General features: G+C 47.4%; 1 protein-coding gene across 2 annotated transcripts in view; it reads left to right on the forward strand.

Moving 5' to 3' along the window:
* pparab (peroxisome proliferator-activated receptor alpha b) overlaps nucleotides 1-27,840 on the forward strand; it is a 42,192-nt gene that overhangs the window by 7,284 nt on the left and 7,068 nt on the right. Inside the window, exons 2-7 of one of the 2 annotated variants that reach the window (XM_023791366.2) lie at nucleotides 6,531-6,634; nucleotides 6,744-6,859; nucleotides 20,385-20,630; nucleotides 22,405-22,562; nucleotides 25,015-25,153; nucleotides 27,607-27,806. In XM_023791366.2, coding sequence (XP_023647134.1) covers nucleotides 20,423-20,630; nucleotides 22,405-22,562; nucleotides 25,015-25,153; nucleotides 27,607-27,806 — 705 coding nt within the window. In that variant the 5' untranslated portion in view covers nucleotides 6,531-6,634; nucleotides 6,744-6,859; nucleotides 20,385-20,422. Of the gene's footprint in view, nucleotides 1-6,530; nucleotides 6,635-6,743; nucleotides 6,860-20,384; nucleotides 20,631-22,404; nucleotides 22,563-25,014; nucleotides 25,154-27,606; nucleotides 27,838-27,840 lie in introns of those variants that run through there. The other variant, XM_023791369.2, reaches the window with a different exon arrangement.

Below are 27,840 nucleotides of genomic sequence, written 5' to 3' on the forward strand. Positions count from 1 at the left end.
GCAAACGGATCCGACGAAGGATCTTCCCTCCTCTCTGCTATTGCGGCAATGAAACAGCGATGCTCAGATTTAGTTTTCGGTGTGGCGAAAACGGCGGGACCTGTGCACCAACGTGCTGCGGTGCGGATTTACCCGGAGGGTCTTTGGAGCCCCCGGACTGGGTAACCGCTCTCATTTCTCAGCTAGCTGTGGTTCCATCCCATGTTTCTCCTGTATGGTGTTAGGCTCTTTCTTTCCCAGAAGTAGTGAAGACTGCCCGATTTTCCCAAGTCGAGTGACAGAAGCCTAATTTCCTTACCGAAAAGAGGATTACGAAGCTTGGTGAAATGTAACAAGCGCCTTGGGATGACTCCGTTGTGAAAGGCGCTATATAAAAATGAACTGAATTGAAGTGACCCCCTGTCCGGCTCATTTGGATGGACAGATAGACATGATTGTTAAACGGAACCAGAACTGCATGAAAGGCTCCTTTCTGGGGCCCCAAGACTTATGGATTATAGGTTTGCAGTCAGTAGCACTGTAATTTCTCTGAAATGAAAATGCACACAAGCTGCGTCTGGGAAATGTTACTCTTACACATAACCTTCTTACGTCCTGCAATTTTCATTCACGTGACCATCAGCTCCTCCCTACCCTCCCTGCCTAATATTGAAAATGACTGGATGCTCTGTGGTGTACCAGTTTGGTACTGCTCTAAGTGTAGTGTAAGGAGCTGGTCTTGTGGCTAAACGTTTTTCCTTATTTTTTAAGTATATTTGGGTCAAACTACCTGGACACCCAAAATAAAGGGGATGTCTGATAGCTATGAGACCATTACCTTAATAATCCAACGTAGGAGGAGTGAATTTATCAACAATTTTTGTCATCTCTGATTTTTCCTCGGTTGCCTTTAAGTATCTGGATTGACTAAGCAGATCTTAACACTAAAAGGGACTAATGTAAATGATGAGGCGTCAAGCGGGATATCAAGCCAGGTGTTGGTGCTGTTTACGACTTTCAAATTGTTCTAAATTGTGAAATGATAACATGCTGACACAGGTAATGACTTTTACAATGTAAACATACTATGGGCGTCACTCGGTGGACGAGTTCTGCTGGTTCCACAGATGGGACGGATTTCCCTGAAGATGCCGACCACCAGAAATGGTGCGATTCTCCGCGTGTCAATTAGCGTATTACATGCGATTTGTCACAGAGCCATTTCAGCTCTAGAAAAACGTCGCATTTGGAAATTACGAGGCCCGTTTTATAGGGCTGATATATTAATGTGTCACGGTAAGAAATGTTTTGACAAATGTTGAGCGTTACAGAGACTTTGTGAAGTGGCTGAGATTAACGGGGTTTCCTTCCGTAGTTATGTAGCGTCGCACATAATCTTTCACTTTGTTTTGCCTCTTGCAGTGTTTAGATGTGATTCATTCGCCGACACATAAACTTGTCAGTGTTTGACCGAACACTGGTGAGTTAGTGTGGTGGGAAGTGGGGGGGGGGGGGGGTTGGTTTATGGTAGAGCTTGTAGCTGGAAACACAGTACATAGCTTATTTTACTTGTTGGGTTGTGAGTTACTGGAGCCTGCCTGTACTGACCGTATGAATGGAAAAGAAACAGGGATAAAAGGAGAAGAAATCCATCACCTTAAAGGTCAAGCGAAGATAATAGGAAATAAGACACCATAACATTGTGGCTGGCACCCCTCACTCCATAATGGAACCATTGTCACCACGTCCAGCAGCAAGCACGTGGTCCCGGGGGTAGAGCTCCCCCTACTGGGCCGTCCACCCAGCCCTCTTCCCGTTTCTCCTGCATCGATTGTAACTGGACCACACAGAGTGACAGCTGAGAGTTGTCCACAGTGCTGTAGGGCAGAAGAAAAAAAAAAAAAACTTCTTGTAGAGTTTTCCAGAACATCGAGTTCCCCGGAATATACAGGCGGAGGTCTGTGGAGACCACTTCTGTTGGGTGCTTGTCATTCTGTATTGGTAATGTCTGTACGATTGAGTAATATGCGTACAATCTGTCTACAGTTACTGTGTTCTTCCTCTAGAAGATGAAGGCATCCCTACGTAAGGGGAAAACTAACGCTCAACATTATTTTGCATTGAGGAGTCACTGACATTCTCTCGTCATGTGCGAGGCATTATGGATAAAATAGCTAAAACGAATCATAGCATACAGCTAACCTCGACCGGGAAAATTCAGCCGTATCGTGAGTGACATCATCGATTCAACATCAGCCAATTAACATAGTTACCCAAGGTGTTTAAGAAATGTTTATTAATGGCATTATGGGGGTAAAAGCTGTCAAAGTATAACATTAAAAGTCCGAGGGAGAAAAGGCCAAAAGACAAAAGAGGAGAAAAACTTTTGCTGCCCCCTACAGGCAAGATAACCTTATAGTGTTGAGAAAAAAAGTAGCAGTTTCTCAAGCTAAAGTTTGAGGGGACAACTGGGTCCGTCTCCGGCTGCTGCTCTGCCAGGCCGTAACATTTTGGTAAAATATGGACGTGTGGAAATCCACCGTTGGAACAATCCAACTGTGTGACCGAAAGTGCACATTAATTCCCAGAACAGTGGGAAAACACAAATATTAATGATATGATTTGAATCTCAAGGGAAATGGATTAAATATTTGCGGGTTAAGAGTTCCTATTCAGATCGTACCAAAAAATGCTTTGTGCCAGCCGAAATGGCCTTAATGTCATGCAGGACAGGGTATCGGTGACGCATAGGCCAGGCTGTCCTGTAAGATAGTACTGATGTTTGTTATTCACATGGAGATGTAGAGGATATGGAGACCTGACTGAAGTAGGACAGCTTTTTCAGGATTTTGGTTGCAGGTGTTTCTAGAGCCGGAAGGAGCTTCACTATTAGACCAATGACCCTTATAGGACCACAGCCTCCTGTCTCATTTGGACACGTAATGAGTTGGTGCACCAGCAAGCATCTTGCTGGACTTTGGGGTGGTGCCCAGGTCCTACAGGGGCCTCTGCTCCAAGCTTCACCTTGGGTGGACATCTACTTCTTCATCCCCATTTTTTACAGGACAGTAGCCCTGTGGAGCCACCCTATCTTTTCCTAGCAGCTTCTGTAATGAACTGCCTCCCAAACTCCCTGATTGGTCTACGTATTGGCCCCTCCCCTCTCCTGTACCACACCTACCCTTCCCATCCGAGTCTAACCAACTGCTGCCTTTCCGGCCTCCTGCCACTAGGGCGGCGCCACAAAAGGGGTCTCCGGCATGGCACCGTCGGGGACGCAGCAGAACCCCATGGCACACGACAGACTTCAGATTACACGGACATATGGTGTCCCGTTCCGGCAGGACGTGCCCGTAGGACGGTGTCTGCTCTCTCGCCGCGCTTCCTCTTGTGAGCTTTCCGGACGCCCCTGCCTCTCCGCCCCTGCCTCTCCGCCCGCGTAGCTGTGACGCATGCTGCCGACAGCACTTCCTAATGGCCCGGCAGTCTCCGCCAGGAGAGGGTGTCTTTCGTGCCTTTCGGTCGGTGTCTCTGGAGCCTGTTTGTTTATGGTTATACATAGCAGATGGTGGCAAAAAAAGTCGTCACATGTCTCACGAAACTGCTCTGTGGCCTGCTGGGATTTGGGGGGGACAAAACTGTGCTTGGCCCCCGCTGTGATCCAGGGCGTGGTGGGACTGTGCTCTGTCCCTGCTGCGAGTCAGCGGGTAGCCGGAACTGTGCTCTATGCCTCCGGATAACCAGAGGAGGGGTGGATCTGTGTTCTGTGCCCGTTTGGACACGGAAGGAGGTGGGTTCTGTGCCCTGCCTGGAGGGCTTTTATCTCTTTTTTTTCCCCTCTGCTTGCAGCTTCACCTGCAGGATGAGAGGTTCTGAGTGGCCCATTTGCATCAATGGCGCATTTCACCACCACTGAGAAGCATTTTTTCCGACCGGACTATGAATAGCCCACGATGGGGGCAGTTTTTAGGGCCGCAATGGAATGGAGAGCCGAACGCAAGGGGTGGGGAGGGGTGGCATTATCTTTACACTGAGGGCCCAAAACGCAGGATGGGAGGAGATGCTGTCGTCCTGGCCTGTCAGGGGCTTTTGTGGGGGTAAGAGGGCAGTTAGCAAGGATTTATTTTAAACCTGGAGGTGTCAGAAATGGAGGGGGAAAAAGGGGAGCACCGACACGGCAGGGTACGAGATGAGGGGGGGTATTTATAGGCAGAAAGTGGTCAGCAGAGAACGTGGAAAGGTGTTGTATTTCTTCCTGTCATTGGTGGGGGGGGCGTGCCTATTTTAAAGGTGGCGGGCAGATCAGAAGGTGTCACCCCCCCCCCCGAACCAGGACGCAGGGCCTTCCACCTGTAGGGCTCTCTGGCGCCTCCGACCAGGGGCATCCTGGTGCTTCCCGCATTGGAGATGTGGCCCTTCGCCGTCCTGGGGACCCTGAGCTAATTCTCTGCTCCCCGCTCATCTGATCAGCTGCACTCATCATGTTACGTGATCATAATGGCTCTTGGGGCAGCATGAAGGCCGTCTTTCTGGTGTCGTCCCCAGCTTGCCGTCACACACGCTTCTGCCCTCATGGTATAAATCAGAAATAGCAGGAAACAGATTCTGTTTTGTGCATTTTTGGGGGTATTTTCTACATGTGGATCCGTGTCCCAGACAGCTGAGGGCGTAGGAGAGGTGATATTAAGCTGCAAAGGTGTGTTTATTTAGGGGAGAGTGAATTAAGCCAAATTAAATATTGGGGGTACATGTCCCCTGTCCCTCCACTTCCTGCGCCCCTTGCTGAGTTAACATGAGATCTCTTAGTGAGGTAGAAGATGTTGCGCTAAGCACCTAGTGGTTTGGGGTCTGGATCCACTTAGCATGGAGTCAGCCAGGCATGTGTGTCTGTGTGTGAGTGTGTGTGTGAGTGTCTGTGTGTGACTTTGGGTGTACATCTGTGTCTGCAAGTTAGTGTTTGTGTGTGTGTGCCAGTGTCTGTGTGCGTGCGTGCATACATGTGTGTGTATGTGTGTGTGAGCGTGTGCGTCTGTGTGTGTTTGTGCGTACGTGCCACAGTGCCACTGACAGTGTCTGGCACAGACGGCCATGAAGCCCAAGATGTCCCCAAAGGTCACGGAGGACATCTGGTCTGACTTTGATCTCTCTCCCCCCCCCCCCTCACTTACCCCGGTGGTCCAGGACAGGCCTTGCATGTTAGATCGAGCCACTTCCTTCACCGATTATTAATAGGGATTTATGGCAGCTCTGTCCAGTGGGGCAGGGGGGAGGGAGTCCTCTTTCAAATCCCTGTCTGCATTCTTCCTGTTTGCACTCAGTAACCCCCCCCCCCCCCGTACAGTGTGGCAGCAAGTGCTGTTGGTGACAGGCTGCTAAATATAGTTTAGAAGTGGGGTCTGCCTGGCCTGTAGGGGGCAGCATGCTGGCTCCCAGACAGCACAGACTTAGACTAATCACATCTGTCTCCTGGCAGAGAGTGAAGGCCACTCCGGCTGTAGACCCTAACCCTCCAGCTTCCTGTGCTCTCAGCTCCCCTCTTGTAGGAACGAGTCATGCTGCCTATTGACCAGAACATCCAGTAACTCTGTCAGTACTGTATCCATGCAAGTCAGTACCATGTCTGTTCTGCAGGGACCAGTAACTCTGTCAGTACTGTATCCATGCAGGTCAGTACCATGTCTGTTCTGCAGGGACCAGTAACTCTGCCAGTACGTACTCTATTCTGCAGACAGACCAGTGAATCTGTCAGTCCTGTGTCCATAGCAGAGACAGACAAGGTTCGACCATTTTTCCTAGACCAAATTTGCCCCTCAAAACTTAACTACTCTCTGTACCGACCCCAGAGCAGCACTGCACAGCTCAGGCTCTCATGGAACGACTGACATACACTCGTGTGTGTCTGCTACCGTGATGAACTCCTTCATTCAGTGTCATTTTACCCCCTTCGCTGAGCATAGCTCATAACTTTTTATTTCAATGAATATATATGAAAAAAATGAATGAGAATCTGAATAGTCATTTACTTTGAGCACTTTTGATCCAGACTTGGCACTGCGGATATGTGATGTACTGCATTAAGACTGAAGTGTTGTGTGTCTTCAGAAAAATTATACATAATTAAGATTTTGTGATTCCTTTGATAGTTCCCCGTCACACTTAAAGGATCCAGACTTTATTGGAAACATCATAGTAAACAGAAGATTAATTATGAGGCTCTGGGACTGTAGTAACATTGCAAGTCCCGGTGAAACGGGGGGGGGAGCCTAGTTTGGACTGACTGATTAGTTGGTGGAGCAGGCTGGTGTGCAGGTGTCCCAGAAAGTCCTGAAAAGCCACGGTGGTTTCGCCCGCAAGCGAGCGAGCAGATGAAAGCCATTGACAGCAGCGCATAAATGCAGGACGTGTAGTGGAACAGGAGGACTTTGAAAACAAGTCCTTAAAAAGACCTGATTCATCCCCACCCCCAATCCAATGCAGTCCATTGCAAAACGGTACCCGACTGGGAAATGAGATCCACATTTCTCTGCATTGTCTTTGTATTCTCCACACAGGCTGTTGGAGCTGAGGAACCCGTGCTGTCCCTTCTGCCTTCTGGAAAAAAAGCGGCACGTTTGCCCCGCAGCCGTGCATCTGCTGCGAGCATGCATCTACGAGGGTACAAGTGCTGCACACCTGCTCCGCCTCCATACAGTAACCGCCATGTTAAACTTGCATATATGCTTTCCATTTTCTTCCTTTAAAACACCCTGTTCCTTTCCTTGCAGCTCACCTCCCCGTAACAGCCCTGGGTACGAGCCTCTCGCATGTCCTTCACCGACTGACTGTGACTTTGCTGCCCCCTGGTGACCAAGACGGAGATGGCCACTCTGACCCCTCTGAGGTGATCGTATTTTTTTTCCCCCTTCACTTTCCTTTCATCTCCGTCTTCTGTTAGCATCTTCTTCCTAGGCATGCTGGACCGGATGAAGGTGACGGGCACGTATCTGGAGGGGAAAAAAAAACTGTCCTTTGGGGTGAGGTAGTAGGTTGTATAGTTTCAGGGTTTTACCCTTCCTGTCAAATAACTATACAACTTACTGTCTTTCCTGGAGTGGCTGTGATGTCATCGCTCGAAGATCACGCTCACGAGGACTCGCCCACTATACATGTGTCGCTTGTTGTTTCCATGACGTGTTTACCGGGATCTCGGATGGGAGAGCTTGCTGGATGCCCTTTGCCCAAAACTCCAGCCCGGTCTCTCCTCCTGATGTTCGCACAGGGTGAGGTAGTAGGTTGTGTGGTTTCAGGGTAGTGATTTTGCCCCCATCAGAAGATAACTACACAACCTACTGCCTTCCCTGAAGGACAGCGATGCAGCTCGAGACAGCAAGCATGCCCCCGTAGATCGGTAACGACAGCGTTGGTGAATGGGAAATGTAAACAGAGACAGACTGACATTACTAAATAATATACGGTAAGGAAACTGAGAATGGAAATGCTACATTTACACCTATGTAAATTCTGAAAGGGTGATGAGACAATTAAAAATTTATTAAAAACAGTCATCTGTAGTGTGTTTACTTTTTATAGCTCTGTATGTTTTGGACTCTGCAGTTGGGGGATTTTGATAACATGCAAAGTGGAAGGTGGAGGATTTCGCCGAATTAGCCGGAGACAGATCTAACTCCACATACCATATTATATTTATCAATGGTTCCCAGGAACAGGCCATAAAGACCGAAATCATATTTGCGTCCTGAATGACGGTTCCCACAAATAAGCTGGAATCTCAAAAGGGAGTGTGGAGGACTGTTCAGAGAATGCGGTTTATTGTTTCTGTTCATAAATATGTGTGTGTGTGTATATGTATGTATGTATGTATATATATACATACATACACACAAACACATATATATACATACATATACACACACACACACACACGCGTGGCATTTGTGAGCTGAGGAAAGGCTGTGGTTTCCGGTCTGTGAGCCCTTGTATCGGCTCGTGTATCGTTGCGAAGCCCCAGGCAGCCCCAGGCAGCCCCAGGCAGCCCCAGGCAGCACCGGTGTACAGCATTGCATCTTCAGGCTCTCCTCAGGAGTGCGATTCCGGCGGTGCAACATGGCAGCTGAGAGTCGCGTTATACACCCATATCACAAAGGCTTGGAGACCGAGAGAAAAAGGAGACTGGGAAATGGGATCAGAGCTTCTGGGTTTAGATTGTCAAAATGAAATATTCCAAATCCGCCCTGCTCCCTGAGTCAGGAAGACAGATGTTTCACTGGACAGTAGGTGCACTTGAGGTTAACGATCTGGGCTTCTTAGAAACTCACTGCAGTTTCAAGTTTCGTGAGGGATGCTGATCACCCCACGTTTGTTTTTTGTGATGAATGAGTTAAGTTTCCCGCTGGACGAATGAGACGAGCATAGAAGTGTAACCCACGTAAGTTGCTTTGGTTAAAAGCATAATCGGGGATGTGTTTCCACAACCGTTTCAACGCGATCCTGCTTTTCCTCGTGAATCCCTGAGACTACGTCCGGACAGTGTTTACACAAAGTGATGTTTGAACCGCAGACTGAAACTGCTGCTCCGCTCAGTCCCCTTTGCACTTGAACATCATTCTTTCATCTATTGCATGTAAGGGATTCATCTGTCCAATCTTATTTATCTCTTGTGCAGGGATATAAACACGACTGGCACAGATATGAAACATATACAAACAACACTAAACCTGGTTTCGGTTGAGGACCAAGTCGTTTTTATTTCTTTTTTTAGCATCACTTGTCTCTGGAAAGCGTGAAGTCTTCAGCTTATCCATCTGTCTCACAAGCAGGTTTGCCCCCCCCGCGCCCCCGTCCACAAGCGCTGCCCCTTTCTGAAAAACAGCATTCAAACTCATGCTCGGTGCGCCATCTACTGTTTGCTTATGATATGACATTCTTTTTGTAATAACCAATTTGAACTTTCAACAGAACAAACGCACATCGAATGACATTCATTTAAAGACATTTTCGGTGTCCACCTGCTAAATTTTAGAAACTTATTTCATCATACAGAAGTTTTAACATGCATTCTGAGGAAATAAGATTCCGCGTGAGAAAAGACGGTATTATATGTTTTTAAAATTAAATGTTTCATTTTCATTACTAAATATATGTATAGTACTTCAGTAAACAATAACAAACGGCGTGTTGGATATTACAAAATGGGAGATATTTACATAGGAGTTTTTTTCTTAATATTAACTTATACTACTTTGTATGCGGAACTCGTGATGTTTAGGCGCGCCTGTACCTATACAGTAGGTTATTACAAAAGGCATAGGTTAATGAAATGCTGTAAGTCAGTTTTACTTTTTATATGTGCATCGTATTTAAAAAAAAAAAACTGATCACACAGCATTCCTCTAACGTTCCCCGTCGTTATCGACATATAAAATGTGTGGTTTTCGTCGGCAGATGGGGGTAGATTTCCCTTTTCTGTAACGTTATCGTCACCACATCAAGATTTTCTTGGAAATCTGTACTCTGGTGCAAGCTTCGTGCACGTGAATGACTTGAATTGTCTAAGAAAACATTAATGAACCCTTTTTTAGAGTAACGTTGATGTGATTTTAAAAGTCTGCTCAGACATTGATTTTGGGTAAATACATCTTGGAGTTAAAATTAGAGTAAATCAATTCAAACATGTCATTCGTAACATCTTATTGAGTGAATCCTGAAATTACGAACCGCGCACATCCAGGTTTGTTCCCACTCAGACTGTCCCACGGTCCTGACGATCAGAACAGCCCCAAATTAAGTTATGAATCAGAGACCTGTAAAACATTAATCATCTCTATGAACAGCGCGGCTAATTACAGACGACGCTTGACAATTGTCGTATATGTTAGTGATTGTATGTACTTTAATTATTCTTTTGGGAAGCTCCCATGTCAACAAAATCTTATGCTGTTACATGTTTCTCTTTTCCTCTACTTGGACTGCAATACTTTGTAAAAGCTATTTAAAATCTATTTACCTGCATTTTGTTCACTATGGAATAAAGAGACGATCGAGTGGATCGAGTCTGCGGACCTTCCAGGTGAAATACGTATTGGCTATAGCCTATCGATAATCTTGTGTTGATTCCTTGATGAACATATTGTGACATAGTTTTCTTCGATCGAGTGCCTGTGCCACTGGAGCGCAGAGTATGCAATGAGCTGGCGATTATAAGCGCGTCACGAGGTCCAAATCCCTCTGCCGTGAGGTTACTGCTCTGTATGGGGTGACAACGGCCTGCTTCCAGGCTCAAAATCGACATCAAAGCGCCCTGGCACGGATGTAAGCCTTGCGGGGGGTCATCGAAGGAGAATGGAAACTGGTCAACAAGAGAACAACAAGAGAAACAACGGGCTTATGACCTCAAATCAAAAGCACTGTTCCGATGCTTGTCCTTCACGTTTTTTTAAGAAGATTATGCATTCGTTCTTCTGCCCACGGACATTTTCAACAAGCAGTCTTTAAATCTTAGAAACAATAAGTAAACAATAACGTTTTGTTTTGCTTACTCTAGTTACTGGAAATACCCCACAATTGCCCATACACCAACAGCATCACGAAAAGTACATGCATTAAAAGTGATTGGGTTGTTGATTTTATTTCCATATTTTCTTTTCAAATCCTACACACTGCGCCAGACCTTGCATTGCGCTCTTCCTATTGGCTGGCGGAATAGGTGTGTCAGGGGGTGTGTCTTCAAGTCCTCCAACTGTCACTCATGTCGTCACTTCCGGCTCTCGGGGCTTCGCCCAGGCCGGGGTTTTGACAGCGGCAGCCCAGCGGAGGCTGTAAAAGGACGCGTCTAGGGGACCCTTCTTATCTCCTTCTTTGCGCCCTGTCAGCCGTTTAAATCGCTTCGATTTCGGTCTATATGGCGGCATCGGATTGGGAAACTCTCTTAAAGGTAGAAACGTCTGTTCATACTGACCAATCCCGAAATTATTTACATTTTTTATACATTATTACTATTAGTGTTGCTCTGAGCCCCTGCGTGTCATTAATGACAACAGGCGGACGGTCTTAAGGTGGTTGTTTTGGAGCTTGTCCGGTTTAGTTAGCGCCCAGATAAGTCCACGTATTGCGGGCTTCAAACACATTAATTGTTTTTTTGACGAAAAAAGGAATTCAGAGTAGAAGCGCGCTGTTGTGAGACTGCATGCGTATGTATGTCGTCGACATGTGAGCGCGGCGGGTCACACTTTTGCTGGTGCGGAGCGGGGAAATGCGCACTGCCCTTCGCTTATTTACGGAGCCACTTTGTGAATGACTCCGTGTCAAGTTTTTATAACCGGGCCGAATTTGCAGCTGGGCCCGATGTGGCGGTTACAGTCACGCATCTGGAAGTCCCTTTTATCAACCCGTCTAAAATGTGATTAATAACTTACATTTAGAGATTCACAAAAGTAAATTAAATGATGTGTCGGTCGGAGACAAATTAGTTATCTTTACTATGGTGCCTTCCACTCTAAATAAAATGTGCACAGACTTGTAATTGGGCAACAAACAAGCCAAACAATATAGTTTGGTTACAGTACGTGTCACTGTGCTTGTCAATCCGGGTTAACTCATAATAACGAAGATGGGGCACCATTTGAGCTATATTATTGTCTTGGCACTCCTAATAGCAGAGGCCCACCTGAAGCGTCCAGCAGCTGCTTAATTGCTTGTTTTTGCCTGAACTTTGCTATGGAGTGATTAATAGATTTTTTTTGGGCTGTTGTGCAGAATTATTTTAGGATTTGGTTGGACACTGGATTTAATCCTTAACAAGATTACAGCCATCCTCCTGTTATACAGTAGTGTGTTCATTACTGATTTCATTTAGTATTGAAATGGGGTTTCTTTTTACTGAGCATCAGGGCTCTCTGCTCTATGGTAAGTACCTCACTTGAGCTTGGCAGAAGAATTTAATTAATTAATTTATTTGTCCTGCATCACTTAATGGTGAGAAAATTACCCGGGATGTCATTGTGTGGGAGGCGTGGATCAGGCCCGACCATCAGACAGTGCTGAGGAAATGGATCATGGGGCTTTACGTGTCGCTTCACTGCGGTTTCCACTGAGGTATTTTGAGCAAAATTCAGCCCCCAGGGTGAATTTTGTGTTCCCTAGTGAACTTGTTGCGTAGCCCTGTTTAATGCATTCCAGTGAGGTCTGAAATAGTTAGCGATGTTCATTGCATCCCGAGCTCATTAATTAGGCCGCGCTGTGGAGCACTGTAGCTATTTGCAGTAATGAACAGCTCAGAGGCTCTGCGGCTGAATTGAACATGTCAGCTGTTTGGTAGGCACTGGAAATTATAATAAATCTATAGAAATGACAAAGGCTTCTAAGGATATTATTGATTACCTAGTAATTTTTGATGTAGGTGTTGAAATGACTGCAAGGACGTAGTCTTTCAAAGACGGTGCGAAAGGGGAAAATGTGGCATTTGGGCCCTTTTTGAATTTCAGGCCGGCAAACAGTTATCTGAAGTGCTGCGGGACTGAGTTTATTAGTGTGTTTGCTTACGTTTCCAGGAAGATTTTGACTTTGACTGCAGCGTGCAGTGTGCCGGCAGAGCTTTCCGCAGACCTGCCACTGAAACGGCCTTTACGGTGTCACAATTAATACATTGTTTTCATAGGGCATCAGTAGAGAAACGTTTTGTGAATGTTTACATAGTGTGCTTTTGTCTTTTCTTGATGGCCTTCTTGTTTATGATAGTTGTGTGGTATGTTATGTGATGTGTTATAAATGTGTTTTTCTGTCCTAAGTCACATTTCTCTATTTTGATATCAGTGTAAAGAATCCTTGATGTCGGCAGGTATGTAAGGCAGCTGTGATGTTATGGTGAAGGATGTGTGATCTTTGCTTGTCCCACTGCAAGACAGTAGCCTCCGTTGTGATGTGCTCACCTGAGTTCTCTCTGCGAATATCACTCTGTGAATCTAAGTGTGAGCTAAAAGCACGAAAGAGGGGAAGTTTCTTAATCTTTTTTTTTTTTATTCATAGCAATAGTGAATTGTTTTGAAGGGCAGGATGGTGGCACAGTGGTTCTAGACCAGGGTTCTAGGCTCTGCCATGGCTCCATGCATGTTCTCCCTCTGTTATTGTGGGGTTTTCTCTGGGTTCCCAGATTGTCTGTGTGTGTTTGACTGGTTAGTGTGCTCTGTGACGGTTTGGTGCCCCATACTGGGTTATTCCCTCCTTTTCACCCATAGCTTCCAGGATAGGCTCTGGACCCCCACGACTTTCCATAGGACAAGTGGGTATAAGTGATGGATGAATTATTTTTATTGGATTTGACCAATCAAGTCAATCAGTAGTGTTGCTTGCTAGTTTCCCCAATGTCCAGTGGGTGTTTGACCTCTTGGAGTTGGTCCAGTCCATCCAGAGTGAACCAGGGGTAGTTGGCACAGGTTCATACGGGTTACTGTTGCTCCTTGAGGTTGCTGGCAGAGGCTTGGGTCACGTCATGAACATGCAACACACACTTCAATGGTTGGATGACTAATCGAACAGCCACATCCATGCAAAGTTGCGCTGGTGGTCTGGGTCCTTATGGCCGACTTGGTCCTAAAACTGATCCATAGCTGCTGGCTCCGAGGTTCTACTTCACAGCCATTTTCACCTGCATGTAATGTCACACATCCACTGACCAGCCTCATGGACTTTCAAAAGTTATGAACTTTGTCGTCTTCTGTGTCCTTGACGCGGGGGTACTTTTTTGTATGTTTAAAATTTAAATAATAAATCCACTCATTGGACTTTTATGTGGTGATAACATGCAAATTTGATCCATCATAGTAGATAAGTAAATTTAACACTGGATGCCATCAGCACTTATGGGTTGGCGTGAACTAGCCAGAACTTAAAATTCACCAATGCAAATTGTGTTGACTTTGAGATAATATTTATTTATTCTGTTGGCAGTCAGTCTTATCCAGCATGACTTGCAGACATTACAGATCACTCAGTAAGTCGTGTAACCCATTTGGCTGTTTGCTTTCGAATTGATTTGTCGTAAGTTCCCTCAGTGTGCTAAGTTTGCTTTGTGTCAAAGGTTTGTCCTCTCACACTCCACCTTGCTTTCACGGGTTAACCTTTGAATTGTTTTCCTGGGCAGTTAATAGTACGTTTAAATGCTTATACTTTATTTATTTTGTTGGGTCTGGTGCATCCAGTTGTTACCAAGTGTATTACTAAGTGTATTAATGTGTTCAAATTCGACTAAGATACTTAAGGAAAATAGTATTTTGTGTGTTTGTGCTCCCTTGTAGTAAACTTCTTCGGTGTTTGACACTCGGTGTGTAGGACCCCTCAGTTCTCTAAGAAGAATAATATCCATTGGGGTCAATGTTATCGAAACAATGGGCGGAAATATTAAATGTTTAACTACCTGTTATGAGTCTGGAGGCCCTGCAGGTCTTTCGTGAGGCACCCAAACCCACATGTTCCTACATGTTCCTCATCTCTTACGTGGTGTCCTGCCTGGTCCCTAGAGAAGCTCCTTCCTTTTCTTCTGCCATGTCGAATGTTGTTCTGCCCAGACTAAGCTTACAACCATTTGTTCTTCCAGTGTTGAACCTTCTAAAAATATCCCCCATCGCCTAATGCCAGCATGTGTGTTCTTCGGACCTTGCCCTTTAGAAATTCATACATATTTACTTGTTCTGAGAACAAGTTATCAGCGTATTCCCCGTAGGGGAGTCCAATGAGGCTCGACTCTTCATTTTTTTTTTGGGTTTTTTTTGTGCAACTTGGAATGTGATTTATATCAGGGGATTCTGCTTGTCCCATTTGTTGTTTAGCAGATATTGGACTTGGTTAATTAATTATTTTCGTGAAGCAGGATTTTCAGGTGTTACTGTGGCTTTTTAAAAAAAAAAAAAAAAAATGACTGCCACATGTGGCTTGGGGGACTGAAAGGTACAGCTTCCATTCCGCGATTATCTTTCTAGCATTCAAACAAATGGGGGCCCCTTTTCAGAGGAACGCCTTCTGCCCACAGGGCTAAACTCTGACCTCTGGTGCTGGACACCAAGGCCTCACAACTTTCTTTTGTGCTGGCTGTTGATCTGCAGATCCAGCTCTGTCCGGTGTGGGGCTCCTTGCTGGTTATCTTCCTCTTGTGACCACCTCACCTGAAACCCATTGATGATCAATGAGGCCGGGACGCCTGTGCGGATGCGGCGGAGCTAGCAGCTTTTGGGGGGGGTTTAAGTGAAGGAGCCTCTGTCCTGGATGGGGAAACTGCTATCAGTTGAAACTCACTCCAGTTCTGGATGCCGTCGTTCTCTCTTGGGATGAATTACTGCCAACCAGAGCAGGCGTGTCAGACTCTGTCCTGCCACTGACTGCGCTAATAGGCTAATGATAATATGCACCTCCTGAGCATGGCTTGTCAGATCTGTGGGTGGTGGGGGGGGCACTCTAACACATGGCTTAACACGCAGGCCCTGGCTTTGACGGATCTGCTCCTGGTGTTTCAGTTCACACCCTCTGAGCAGTTGGGGAACTCCAAGAGGAGTGACTCCTCCTCTACAGCCTGTCATCCTCTTGTCCAATTCCGTTAGCGCCATGTCTTAGCCTAGCCTTTGTCCTAACCAGGGGAGGGGGTCGCCCCCAGGCTTGATGGCATGTGTCCCGCCATTAGGTGTATCGCCCAACCCCCCAGGTGTGGCGAGAATGTATCCGGGTTTTGACTGTCAGGGGAAAGAGTGTTTAGTTTACTTTTTTTGACTTTGCTGAAAGGGAGCTGTAATGGTGGAGGGGGGGCAGGACAAAACGGAAGTGAAGACAATCAGAAAGTGATCAGGGTGGGGCTTTTTAACCCTTTTTTATTCTGAAGCTATTTTTTTGTATTTTATTGCATTGCAGCGAGCGCTGAAGCTGGGGGGATGTGTGGGTGGGTGGGGTCACTCAGCCACAGACCTCGGCGCCTCTTCACTTGCACGTAGGCTGGCTTGGCAGGCAGGCTTGTGGGAGGCAGAGGCCAGGGGTGTGTGTGGGGGGGGGGGGAGTGTTGTGTCACTCTGGAAAATGTAACAGGACCCTCACAGCTGTCAGACGGGACCACAACATGGTGCCGCGGTCCAGCGGTCCTGAAGGAGTGGGCTCCTCAGAGCTGCGGTCCCTGTGAACACGTTTTTAGCTCTGCTTGGGATGGGGGTGGGTGTGTTTTTACAGCCATGTTCCTGCTGTAATCCTTAAAGAAGAAAAGCTCATTTGTTGAGTTTGCATTTATTCTGCTGACTGTAATCCCACGATAACCTACTTTATGGTTTCACTGCCCGCTATAATAATGGTCTGTACAGGGCTAGAGTGACCTCCCACCCCCCATGAATACGGCTACTTATTCACTTTCTGTGCAGTAGGTTGTAGAGCCCCACCTAGACAGACCAGAGCAATGCATTCTGGGTTACCTCCCGCCCCCAATCGCCAGCTGTTCTTGGGTCAAAGGCTGGGATTTGCGTCTTAGGCCTGTTATCAGTGTGGGTGGTGGCCTCTAGCTGTCCTTCCTGGGTGGATGGTGCCCAGGGTGGTCTGCTGGGGCGTGTAGCTAAGCAGGCGGGCTGCCTGGGCATGGTGCCCACACCCACAGAGGTTGGCATCATTCTCAGCGGGGCTATGAGAGGAGAACCGCTTGTATCATACCGGCTGTCATCAGAAATGCCCCCACTCTTAGCCGAGAAATGGCCCAGAACGGCAGAACATAACACATTAAGGAACTAAGGAACACAAAATTGACCAAAAAATAAGGAAACTAAAAACCGAGAAAAGGTTTGGCGTACTGCACTCGGGGGCCACTGTAGGAATGCACAGGGATACATGTTGGAACTCTGAGAATTTAGAATAACTTTTAAGAGAATAATGATAGTCGGTCACCCCCACCAAGAGCAGTGAAGGGGGGTAGAACGTCAATCTTGTGTGGCTTTCTCATCCTGCTTAGACAGGAAGCCTGAGATTCCTTAATCCTGAGGAGAGCATGCAGAGGCCAAACCACCCTGGAGCACAGGGATGATGCAGCTCAGCCTGGAAGCTGCTCGGGGTGTGAAGTTACCCACCATGCATCACTGTTACTTCGCTTTGCAACATTTCGCGATTTTTTAGGATGGACCGGCGCCAAGTTGCGTAATCGATGTCTGTGCTCAAAGCTCGCAGGCCAGTTTGGAAACGTCCTGATCTCGCCAGCTAAGTTCAGACCTGACCAGGGAATGACCCGAAAGCTGAGTAGCATAAGAAAACCCGGCTCACCAAGCACGTTGAACTGTGTGAGGAATATGCTTTGGAGCGTTTGGTTCTGCTCAGCCAAACCTGGTGCTGTAGATGTAGTGATGATGCAGCATAAACATCATCGACAGACAGGCAAGTGAGCGACTGAGTAAACAGGGAGATAATTCCAGTCATTTTTGTAGTATCTAGCTGAGCGTATCATGTGACACAAAGTTAACATGGCAAAAATTGTGAGCAGAGGAGTAAGGGGGGGGGGCTGCCAGACCCTATTGGGGTATTGCGAGTGTCTCACGTCCCACTTTTCTGCTTTGTGTGGTGAGAGAGGCACAGTTGTATCTTGGCCAGTGATGTTCAATTCATACTTGAATTGACGCCTGTCCAATGACGTTCTCCCTTACTAGCACATGAAATATAGTACAGCCAATAGTGTGCTGCCTTCTTCACACTTGAGGAAGGCTAGCATGATTTCAGTGATGTTTTTAGTTATTAAGGATGTTAAAAATAATTAAGGATGTCTCTTCCAGGCAGATGGCCCCCTTTTGAAAACCAGACAAAATTGGAGGGAAAATCTAGCATTTAAACAAGCTTGGCATTATGGTGTATTAACAAGAGTGCCATTATCTCACTGGCCCAGGCAGTGTGTAACTTCTGAACTTTCCTTCGTGGGCTGTTGCTGTTCCTCTGAGTGGCCCTATTATGTTATCATCATTATCTATTTTTGTTTATTTGATGAGGGATTGTGGAGCAGCTGGACTAGAAATCTGAATCATGCCTTCCAGAAATCGGTTAAGGTAAACTTAAGTTATAAGGAGCGGGAGAATCACTAGAGGCTTATGAAAAGGGTGGCTAAGCCTTTCCTGGGGGGGGGTACTGGGGGGCTTTAAATACCTCTGATAAGAAGCCCTGACGGTCCTGCAGAGTCCACTACCCCCTTAAGGTCCCCCGTCGTTTCAAGAGGTGAACTTTGAGCACAGCAGTGGCACCCCCTGACCATCGGGGCAGATAAGGTCCACTCTGATGTTTGCCATGTGGGCGTCAGCGTTGTCCTCGGGTCCAGGCTCGAAGGGTGTCTCCCCGGGCTCGTATCTCCTCTCAGGCTGGAGTGAGGTGGGTGTCTTATGCAAACACAGCCCCATGTACAAACAGCGAAGCTATGCGAAATGGCAGCTCTGCGTAATGCACTGATTTAGGGTTGGAAATCCATTTGAGGAATTAAAATGCACAAATGATACTTTGCCTCAGGATGGGTGAAGTTTACTAAAGTTTTCGGTGATGTTTATCTTTCGGTGTCTGTTTTACATCTAAATTAATATGCTACCTTTTTTGAGAAAGCGTGGTTAGACGCCCCTGCAGCAATTAAGGGTTAAAGGCTTTACCCAAGGGCCCAGCAGTGGAATCCTTGTACCAGCTCTGGGATTTGAACCTACAACCTTCCAATCTCAGGCACGGTATCCTAGCCTAGTGAGCCACACACCACTCCCTTCAGATTTCATTGTGCCACTCTCTAGATAATTTCCTGGCTCCTAATGCGCGTAACAAGCCCAGTGTCTGATGGCACAGCAGTGGAGTTAGCATGCGTTAGCGAGCTCCCAGCTGATTCAACGCCAGTGACTCATGGTTGGCATGCTTCTCCCGAGTCCCATGTCTATGGTGTTTTGCTGGCCAGCCGCCATCCACTCTGCAACACGCCCGGGCAGGGCGTCTTAGATGCTACACTGCCACTGTCGCTTCTATACCTCCGTTACTTGGGTGGATAGGATATCCCGCTCATGGAAGGTTATGGGCTTGGCCACTTCAGCCCTTGCCAAACTAGGCAGCATTCCTCTCAGCTAGCATATACAGTAACTAGCAGGCTCTGGGTTGTGGTAAAACGTGAGGTTAGGGGCCTCTTCATCTCAGGCTAGCCGGTGACTACAACAGGAAGGATAGACTGGAATCGATTAACCCCCACTGTTCCCCTCTAGCAAACGTGTCAGTGTTAAGTTTTACTTTTAGACCTTCATTTCCGAATTGTGTGTGTATAGATCTGTGTTTTCCAGTCTGGTCCTCGGGGATCCATGTGGACCGTCTGTGGGTCCCCAAGGACCGGATTGGGAAATACTGATATAGATTAGAAATTAAAAGCTTCTTCAGCAGCAGTAGGTGGGGCCACTTGTCTCCATGGGGGGTGAGGATAGGCCTTCCTCCCCCCCACTCCTGCATGGTGTACTCTCCGATCCCCCTTTGGCTTTCGTTGAAGACGAGGAGGATCATGGAGCTTAACGAGCACCTCTGAAGCTCCCTGAGCTTGAGAGATGGGATATCAGTATTTATTTGTCTCTGTTCGTCTTGTCTCTACTATGGCACTTCATCTTCAATTTAATGTCAAGTGTAACTTTTGTACATAATTTTTCAGGTAACTATGTAGTTATGTTGTTAATGATTACCCTCCACTCCCATCTCGTCGCCTGTTAAATTTATGAGCCACGAACAGTCAGGTATAATTCATCTTAGCAGTCGATATGTTGTCGGCTTTATGGAGTAATGGCACTATAGTAGTACGCTGCAAGGAGCAGGGAAGAGCTGATGATTTCTTTTTTAGGGGTGTTGAAGGTCACATGACCCCCCCCCCACCCCACCCCCAAGAAGACAGCTCTGTTACAACTGTAATTACTCAAGTGTTCCAGTGGTCTTAGTGTATGTGGGCTATACTCCGGGCTTCCTCATGAGGGACGAGCAATCGGCGAGCTTTTCAGCATGTGTTAGTGTGCAATTAATCCTTATCATCATGCTTCCACATCTAATAATGCAGAACAAACTCGCTCAAGTTCCTGTGGGGGGAGGTGCTGTCAGACTTAGCCCCATCTCAGATGCTTTCCGGATGTTATTACTTCCTGTGCCGTGCTTCTGTTCACTGTAGGGTCTGAGCAGAATAGCTAAAAAATCCTGGGACTGATAAATGCAGATTTTGCATTCTGTGGACTTTCTTAGTGACAGAACTCTACTTTGAGCACCTTTAGCAGGATGATGGGATATGATTGCTGTCCTGAATTAAACTGTAACTATTCCTCTTATTCCCGGGGCAATAAAACACACTGTGAACTCTCTTCTTTCTCTTCTCTCTTCCCATCATGCCCCATCTGTTGCCTCCCCACCGCCATCTCTTCGTGATCCTGGTGCAGTCTGATGTGTGACCCGGAAGCCGACCCTGTCCACCACCATGGTAGACTTGCCAAGTCGCTACAGCCCCCCTTCCCCGCTGGAAGTCCCGGTTCTGGGCAGCCCGTTGTGTGGGGACCTCATTCGGGATATAGATGACCTGCAGGACCTCTCACAGTCCATTGAAGACGACGCCCTCAGCTCCTTTGACGTCCCAGAGTACCAGTCATCTGGTCCGGGTTCTGGGTCTGAGAGCTCCACTGTCATAGGTATGAACTCTCTGCTCCATGTGGGTACTACCGTCATGAGCTGTTGGAAGAGGGTGGTCTACACCAGGGTTTCTCAACCACAGGTTCAAGGCTCATGGGGAGGCCATGGTTCAATATGAGGTAGTTGTGGATTGGTCTGTAATGGGTCACCAACTTTACCAGTCAGTGAAATTTATCCAGTGGGTCACTGACATTTTGTTATGGTCAACAGCAAGGCCTCGTGGTTCAGGATCATGCACCTCTCTAAATGACCTCCACTCTCTCCCAGAATCAGAATCCTCCGTAAATGATGACCACACACTCCAACGGTGACACACCAGCCGTAAATAATGTCCACCCTCTCCTGCAGTCAGACGCCACCCTAAATGACGTACAGCCTCCCGTGCAGTTCTACATTACACTAAAGGATTTCCAACCTTTCCTAATGTCACACGTCACTCTAAATGGTGTTAAACCTCTCATGCAGTCAACACATTACACTAGCTAAACCAGAGGCAGTTCTAGATTTTTAACAGAAGGCAACTTATATAGAATTTTATAACTTGTAGGTAGTGTCGTTTATTGCAGTCTGATTAAAAAAACGATGTAACATAATAATCTGTTAGTCAGCAGCAGGAGTGATGTTGGTGAGGCTTGCCAAGGGGGGGTGTTTCTGATTTAATAATGGGGTGTATAACAGCGTTCCTTTGACAGTACTGCTGTAGACCTTCCTGAAAGCGTGTTCGCTTTTAAGAGCCGATTTGCACACTAAGCATGCTTCCCCATGTGTGAGTCTCCTGGTTGACCTCAGTGTTGTGCTGGGTGACCCCCACATTTCACAGCCAGGACGCTAGCTGTGGGAACCGTAGACGGTTTGGAATCTGTGGCCCACTTTCTGGATCTTCTGGACTGGTGGACATCCAGAAAACAGCTTCTTCGTTGCTGGACAGACAGGGATGTGTGGTGTTCAAGTTCCCAGAGAAATGATGACGATAACAATTCAGAAGTTGACTCTCACTGTGCTCTGGTTTATCCAGGCACAGGATGTCGTGGAAGGGGTTGCAGGAAGGCTGATATTGTGTTGTCATGCAAGACTATTAGCAGCTGTCTTTCTCACTGTTGCCGAGCAATTGGCTGCTGCGCTATTTGCGCCCTGACTTCCTGTTCTGCTCACACGGGCCTTAGTTGGGCCAGCGTGTAGGCGTGTAACCCTCTAACAGCAATAGTGTCTGTTTGCAGCGCTGGTCCAGCTTCCGGCCTATGACCTGCACACGCTTGGGAAGCATGCGACGGAGGAGTTGGCAGGAAGCGTAGTGTGACGTACCATAGCATAGTGTAGCGTAACTTAGCATGCCATCCTGGATTATCTGTGCTCCTGTCACTTTAAGATATGGAACACTGAGCTGTCTAGCCCACATGACCTCTGCCAAAGGCACTGGAAATGTTCTAGGCGTACTAGGGGGTTTCAGCTGTTGTAGAGTGGAACTCGACAGCTTTATTCATGCCCAAATCATTGTCACAGATGTACTGAAATACGCCGTAATAGTTGCTTGCTTAGCTGAATTTTTGAAGGACAGGTAGAGCTCAGCTCCAGATTCCGGTGAATTTCCACTCTTGGCTCATACTTCTGACTTGCTGCTGCTTAAACTGAGGAAGAAAAAAAAGTCTGAGAGCTGTTTTTTTTTCCAGTTTCACAAAGAGTTCCTAATTTCCCCCCACTTTCTATCCTGTATTTTGTTGTCATGGCTGACTGGCTCTGTGTGTGCGTCTGTCTCTGTCTGTCCTTGTCTCACAGATGGCCTCACCCCTGCCTCCAGCCCCTCCTCAGGGGTATTTGGGGCGGTAACAGGGCAGGAAGAGTTCTCCTCCACTTCTCTGACCCTGGAGTGTCGAGTGTGCGCAGACCGCGCTTCAGGCTACCACTATGGAGTGCACGCCTGCGAGGGCTGTAAGGTGGGTGCAGCGACCAATTAGGGGAGAGTGGGGGGGGGGCAGTGGGCGTGGCTAGGAACTTATGCAGCTAAGGGTACGGAACGTGAGGCTGTGGTCACTTGGCTCGCGCCGGACTGTCCATGTGCTTCCAGGCATCCGCAATGACAACAGTGGCAGGTTGTCTTGCCCGGGATTGTCAAGGTGATAGACGTCACCTAGAGACACTCGTGACTTAAGTCACGAATGAGCCTCTTCTGGCCAGACTGGTATGTCGCTTGACCTGGTCGAGTGTGCAGATTTCCATAGCAATGCAAGGTCACGTAACGGCACGAGGACTCAACGGAAACAAGGGGGCGGGTGAGCCAAGCAAGCATGAGGTGTAGCCCCATGCCGGTCTCTACATGGCATGAGGGCCCGTAGTATCTAGTATCTGATGATGACCTGCTCCAATGAATGAACGCAAAAAAGTATGAAGCCTAGGCATGAGTAAAGTGTGCAAATGCGTGGGAGGTCTAAAATGCTTTATTTTGTCAAGTAAATCAAAACCAGAAGATCACTAGGAGATGTTTTTGTGGAAAAGCTTGTTGGAAAAACACTTTCAGATTCCCCCATGGTGTGAGGCCAGAGGCAGCCATGCAAAGAGGGGCTTTGCAAGGCTCTTGCTGGCCGAATTCTGCTGTCCCCCCACTCAGATTTGCTAAAGCCACCCATGTTTTGCGTGAGCGGACGCTAACCTCCGAGCTGTTAGGCACAGTTTTTCCTTTAAATTGATTTTTGGAAAGAGGTGCTTACAACATAGCAGTTAAGCTGGGGACTGGATTTTGTACTCGATATTCAGTGACGTTTGTTTATCTGGTCTTCATCCCAAGCTGCTCTGCACCCCCCCTGCCAGAGGCACTAGTTCCTTGGTCCTTGTCTGGTTCGTGGCATTACAGTCACGTATCCTTGTTCCTCATTTTTGTGTTCTCAGTTGACCAAACTGAAGACCACCAGGGGGCAGCAGTAAGCACTATTGTTTTTGTACTCTGGGTTCAGGTGTGTGTCCCTGCAAAACAAACAGTGTAACTGAAAGGAAGAAAACTCACAGAGAACTCTGCGAACTCTTGCATACGTGGTAGGACAGAGTGGTCATCTGACTTTTTTTTTAACTAGAAGCACTAGACTGCAAATACAAAAGTCAAGGTCTGATGGTTTTGGGGTGATGAAAATGTGAAACATTAATGAACAAAAAAGGGACAACCGCTGTTTAATATCAGTATTTACCAGATTTTAAGGAAGCACATGATGCAAATAGTCACAAGATCTCTCTCCGATTTATGGCCAGTGCACCTTCGGTGATCGCCACTCCTGGGGAGGGCTGGTTTTCCCCTTGTGGTGACGACTGCCTTGCCAGTGACAATGAGTCATAAACAGCTGAATAATGCTGGGGCCAGGGGCAGGTGCCATGCCACGTGCACTCATGCGGGCAGACGCATGCAGAACGGCATGTGCAGCCAGCTCTAGGTGAATCAGGGCTTAGAGCAGATATAGGGACGTGCTGTCCGCTTGCCGCTGCCCCCCCCCCCCCCCCCCCACTGCCAGCCACATGTTCTCTGCTCACTTCAGATCAGTGCCTCTTTACAGGTGCTTGGTTGTGAAGGTTTTACCCTAGTGGTGTACTCCCTCTAGCGTGTGCAGACTAACATGCTCGGCCATGGTGATCTCTGTTCCTCGTTTTGATGTTCCCAGTTGACCAAGCTCAGTCCACTAACCCTGACTTCCAGTGACAGGGGGCCCTGTGGGGGCGCAGGGCTAGCAAGGAGACCCACATCCTGCGCAAGATGTCTTATACAGATAAGATTGGCAGTGGAGGTTTGGAGGAATCTCTGACGTGCGCCTAGGCCAGATCAGCACGCCTCCATATTATCATTATTCAGAGCTTCATGGAGATTTACAACCTGCAGAAGGTTACGTTGTCCTCCAACGCATAGAACTGATGAAAGGAAAGCTTTTTTTTTTTGTGTGTGTGTCTCTGAGCGCTGACAGGCCGTACCAGGAGAGTATTCATTTCTCCATGCCAGGTTCCTCACACACTCCATCGTTTTTTATAGATCTCTGAGATCCCTGAGGTACTCCACACTCATGCGCAGCACCCATTGCACGTGCGCTACAGTATTTGAGTATTAATGTTTGGTGTCGAAGCTGTTTGTTTGTGCGACCTGGGCTCCCACGCCAGCATGCCAAGGAAACCTGGCCGACTCCATTTATAGGTGCAAAATATGCCTGGATAGGCAGTCTGCCCAGCTACTGAAGACCTAAAAGGAATCTCTGGTCGGTTGCTAAAAAACAAAAGGTTACTTGTTTGTCTTGAATGGCTATCATGCTGTTAGCGAAATCGCAGAGCAGTTTACATGTACTGCAGTAGCTCCTGTTGCTGGATGTGACAGTTAGGTTAAGGTTGGGATGGCAGTTTACATTGACGTCCCCCCGTTAGGGTTTCTTCAGAAGGACGATCCGGCTGAAGCTGGAGTACGACAAGTGTGAGCGCAGTTGCAAGATCCAGAAGAAGAACCGCAACAAGTGCCAGTACTGCCGTTTCCAGAAGTGCCTGTCGGTAGGCATGTCCCACAATGGTGAGTGGGTGGGGTTTCTGTGGGTGGGGCGGGGCATGCAGTGCCCATTGTGCATTCATGTCCCAGCACAGTGCTGACAAACCCAGTTCCAGAAGGCATCTAATCACTAAGCCGTGACAACGTTCCCATTACTAAAACATACGCTCGTAATGAAACATAACTCGCTACGGGGTTGAAATAAAGCTGCTTGATGTTAAACAAGCGACTAAAATAGTTAAAAATAGTTCTGATCCCATTCTTTAATCACAGACAAGAAACAGTGGTACAATCAAAGAGGAGGTTATCATTTGGCGAGAGATGCACCCAGCGTTGCTTTGGAGGGGACGGAGTGTATGGTTCACTAGCCGCAGGTTCGCTGACATTGAGTTAACGTTCGCCAGATCCGATGACCTTAACGAAACAGTGGTCCAATAACAGGATAACAGCGAGTCATCGACAGTTATTCACGTGACCCCTCATATGTTTACTGCCACAAGGTCTCGCTGCCACAGTGACCCCATTTTTTTTTTTTTTTTTTCGGTGTGCGAGTGAACCTGATGCCCCCAGTCTGTGAAGGAAGGGGCACCATAACCGGTTCCGCTAGTGTGACCTTAACCCACAGGAATGCGCTTCAGCCGCATGCACGGAGAGCAGCAGGGGGCCAGCCTGAGGCATAGAAGATGGTTCCCTGCTCAAAGGGGCTCGCTGGGGCATGCTTCACTTACATTAGCCCTTACACACCAGGGACAAGCAGTATTAGCCAGTAAGCAGTTGACAGCCTTCCAGCCAGCTCACCCCCATTTCTCCTGAATTTTAGTCTGGTTTCATTGTCTGTTGACGTCGAATCACACCTAAAGAAGCCCCACATCCTACAAACGAACTGCAGTACTCTCTTTACACCTTTGATTAAGACCAGCGTCCCCCGGTGGAGGAAAGGAGACGTCTGCTCCTCCATTGGCTGATGCCTGACCTGGGCCAGAGAGGGAGCCCCCCCCCCTTTCCGGATGTCCTGGGAGCGGAGAGAGGCAGGAGGCTCGCACCCCCTGTCTCCACAATGACAGGATTGCGTGGCCTTGCCTCCCCCCCCCGGTACAGCTTAGTTAATATGCTCACGCCGTGCCGAACAGAATGCCGGCATGCCCCATCCTGCCTTTATACTAATGGGGTTAAATTCCTTTTGAATGTCACCCCTGACGATTAATGGATTCTAGTTAGCTGAAATGGCTCTCATCTTCATGCTTGAGGTGGAAATTAATTTCCCTGTCTAGGGCTGCGGAGAGGGGCTGTGTTTCATGACGTGAAAGTCACTGACGGTCAGTGCCGGACATTTTCCTCAGGGAACACCATCCAAAGCCTTTTTTTTTCCCCCTGTCTTTGTCTATCCAGAAGCTCAAACTTTCTGGCTCTCCCAGTTCAGGGACTAAGTAGGCATTGATGAAGAGCAGCCAACAAATCTTGCATGCTTTTATTTATTTATACAGCTGAATTAATATTATACTTACTAATAATATCGTACCGTAATACTATATTCAACTTGCTGGATTGTATTATGTTTACTAAACTCCAGATCACAAGGTCAGGTGCTTAACCACTACGGCTAGTTGCTGTCCTTGTGACAGTGTTGCCGTGCCCTGTGTTTGTCACGTACCAAGGACCTTTAATGCACCGCCCCCTTACTCAGCAGTGCCATGTGCCAGCATTTCACAATTTTATTGCTCTGTTACATTGCTAATCTCAGTGGCCACTGTAACATCTTAAGTGCTGAAAGTCCCATGGTTGACCAATATTGTAGTGTTACTACACCAGAATGTTGCAGAGAATGGAGGAGGTCAGCCTGTAATCACAGGAAAATCCCCCCTAAAAACTCTTCCCTATAAATTTTTGATTTGAAAGGCAAGTGTGAATTGATTAAATAGTGCAACTTGCCCTGAGACCGTCTAGACAGGAGAGCCCTTGGGGCAACCACCTTGGCAGTGGAAAGCTGTTTGTTTCAAAGCCGTTTTTGCGCCTGTTGTGGCCAGACATTCGCACATTGCATTTGTTCATCAATCTCAACTGACTATGGTTAGGGTGACCGCCTAATCCATGTCAGGGGGACATTATGAGCTAGGACAGGATTTATAAACTACAATTTCTATTAAAAAGACCTGGATTTCACTTTAGCACTTTCTATGTGCTGATTAGTCATAATCAAGCATGTGTCACTAACGTTAATGTGAAACAGCTGGGTGAGTGTTTCAGTCAAGGAAACAAACCAGTAAAAAGCACAAGAGGAACTGAACTAATTAGCCAAGCACAGGAGCCTTTCAGTTTCAAAGTAGTTTGTAAAAGCTAAAGTTGACCAGTCATGGATTAGGTGGTCACCTTTACTACGGTCTGTGTGAGGCTTTCCAGCCAGGATGATGATTGCGGGTTCTTGTGCGTGCCTAATACACCCAGATATTTACACAATGCCTTTCGGATCTTCGGTACAGCCATCCGATTCGGGAGAATGCCCCAGTCGGAGAAGATGAAGCTGAAGGCAGAGATCCTGACCGTGGAGAAGGAGACGGAGAACCCGCAGCTGGCTGACCAGAAGACCCTAGCCAAGCAAATCTACGAGGCCTACCTAAAGAACTTCAACATGAACAAGTCAAAAGCGCGAGTCATCCTGACGGGGAAGACCAGCACACCGGTAGGAGGCCTTTGTCTGCTGACAATTGATGGTG

The sequence above is a fragment of the Paramormyrops kingsleyae genome, chromosome 1, assembly GCF_048594095.1.
Source record: "Paramormyrops kingsleyae isolate MSU_618 chromosome 1, PKINGS_0.4, whole genome shotgun sequence".
Taxonomy (NCBI): domain Eukaryota; kingdom Metazoa; phylum Chordata; class Actinopteri; order Osteoglossiformes; family Mormyridae; genus Paramormyrops; species Paramormyrops kingsleyae.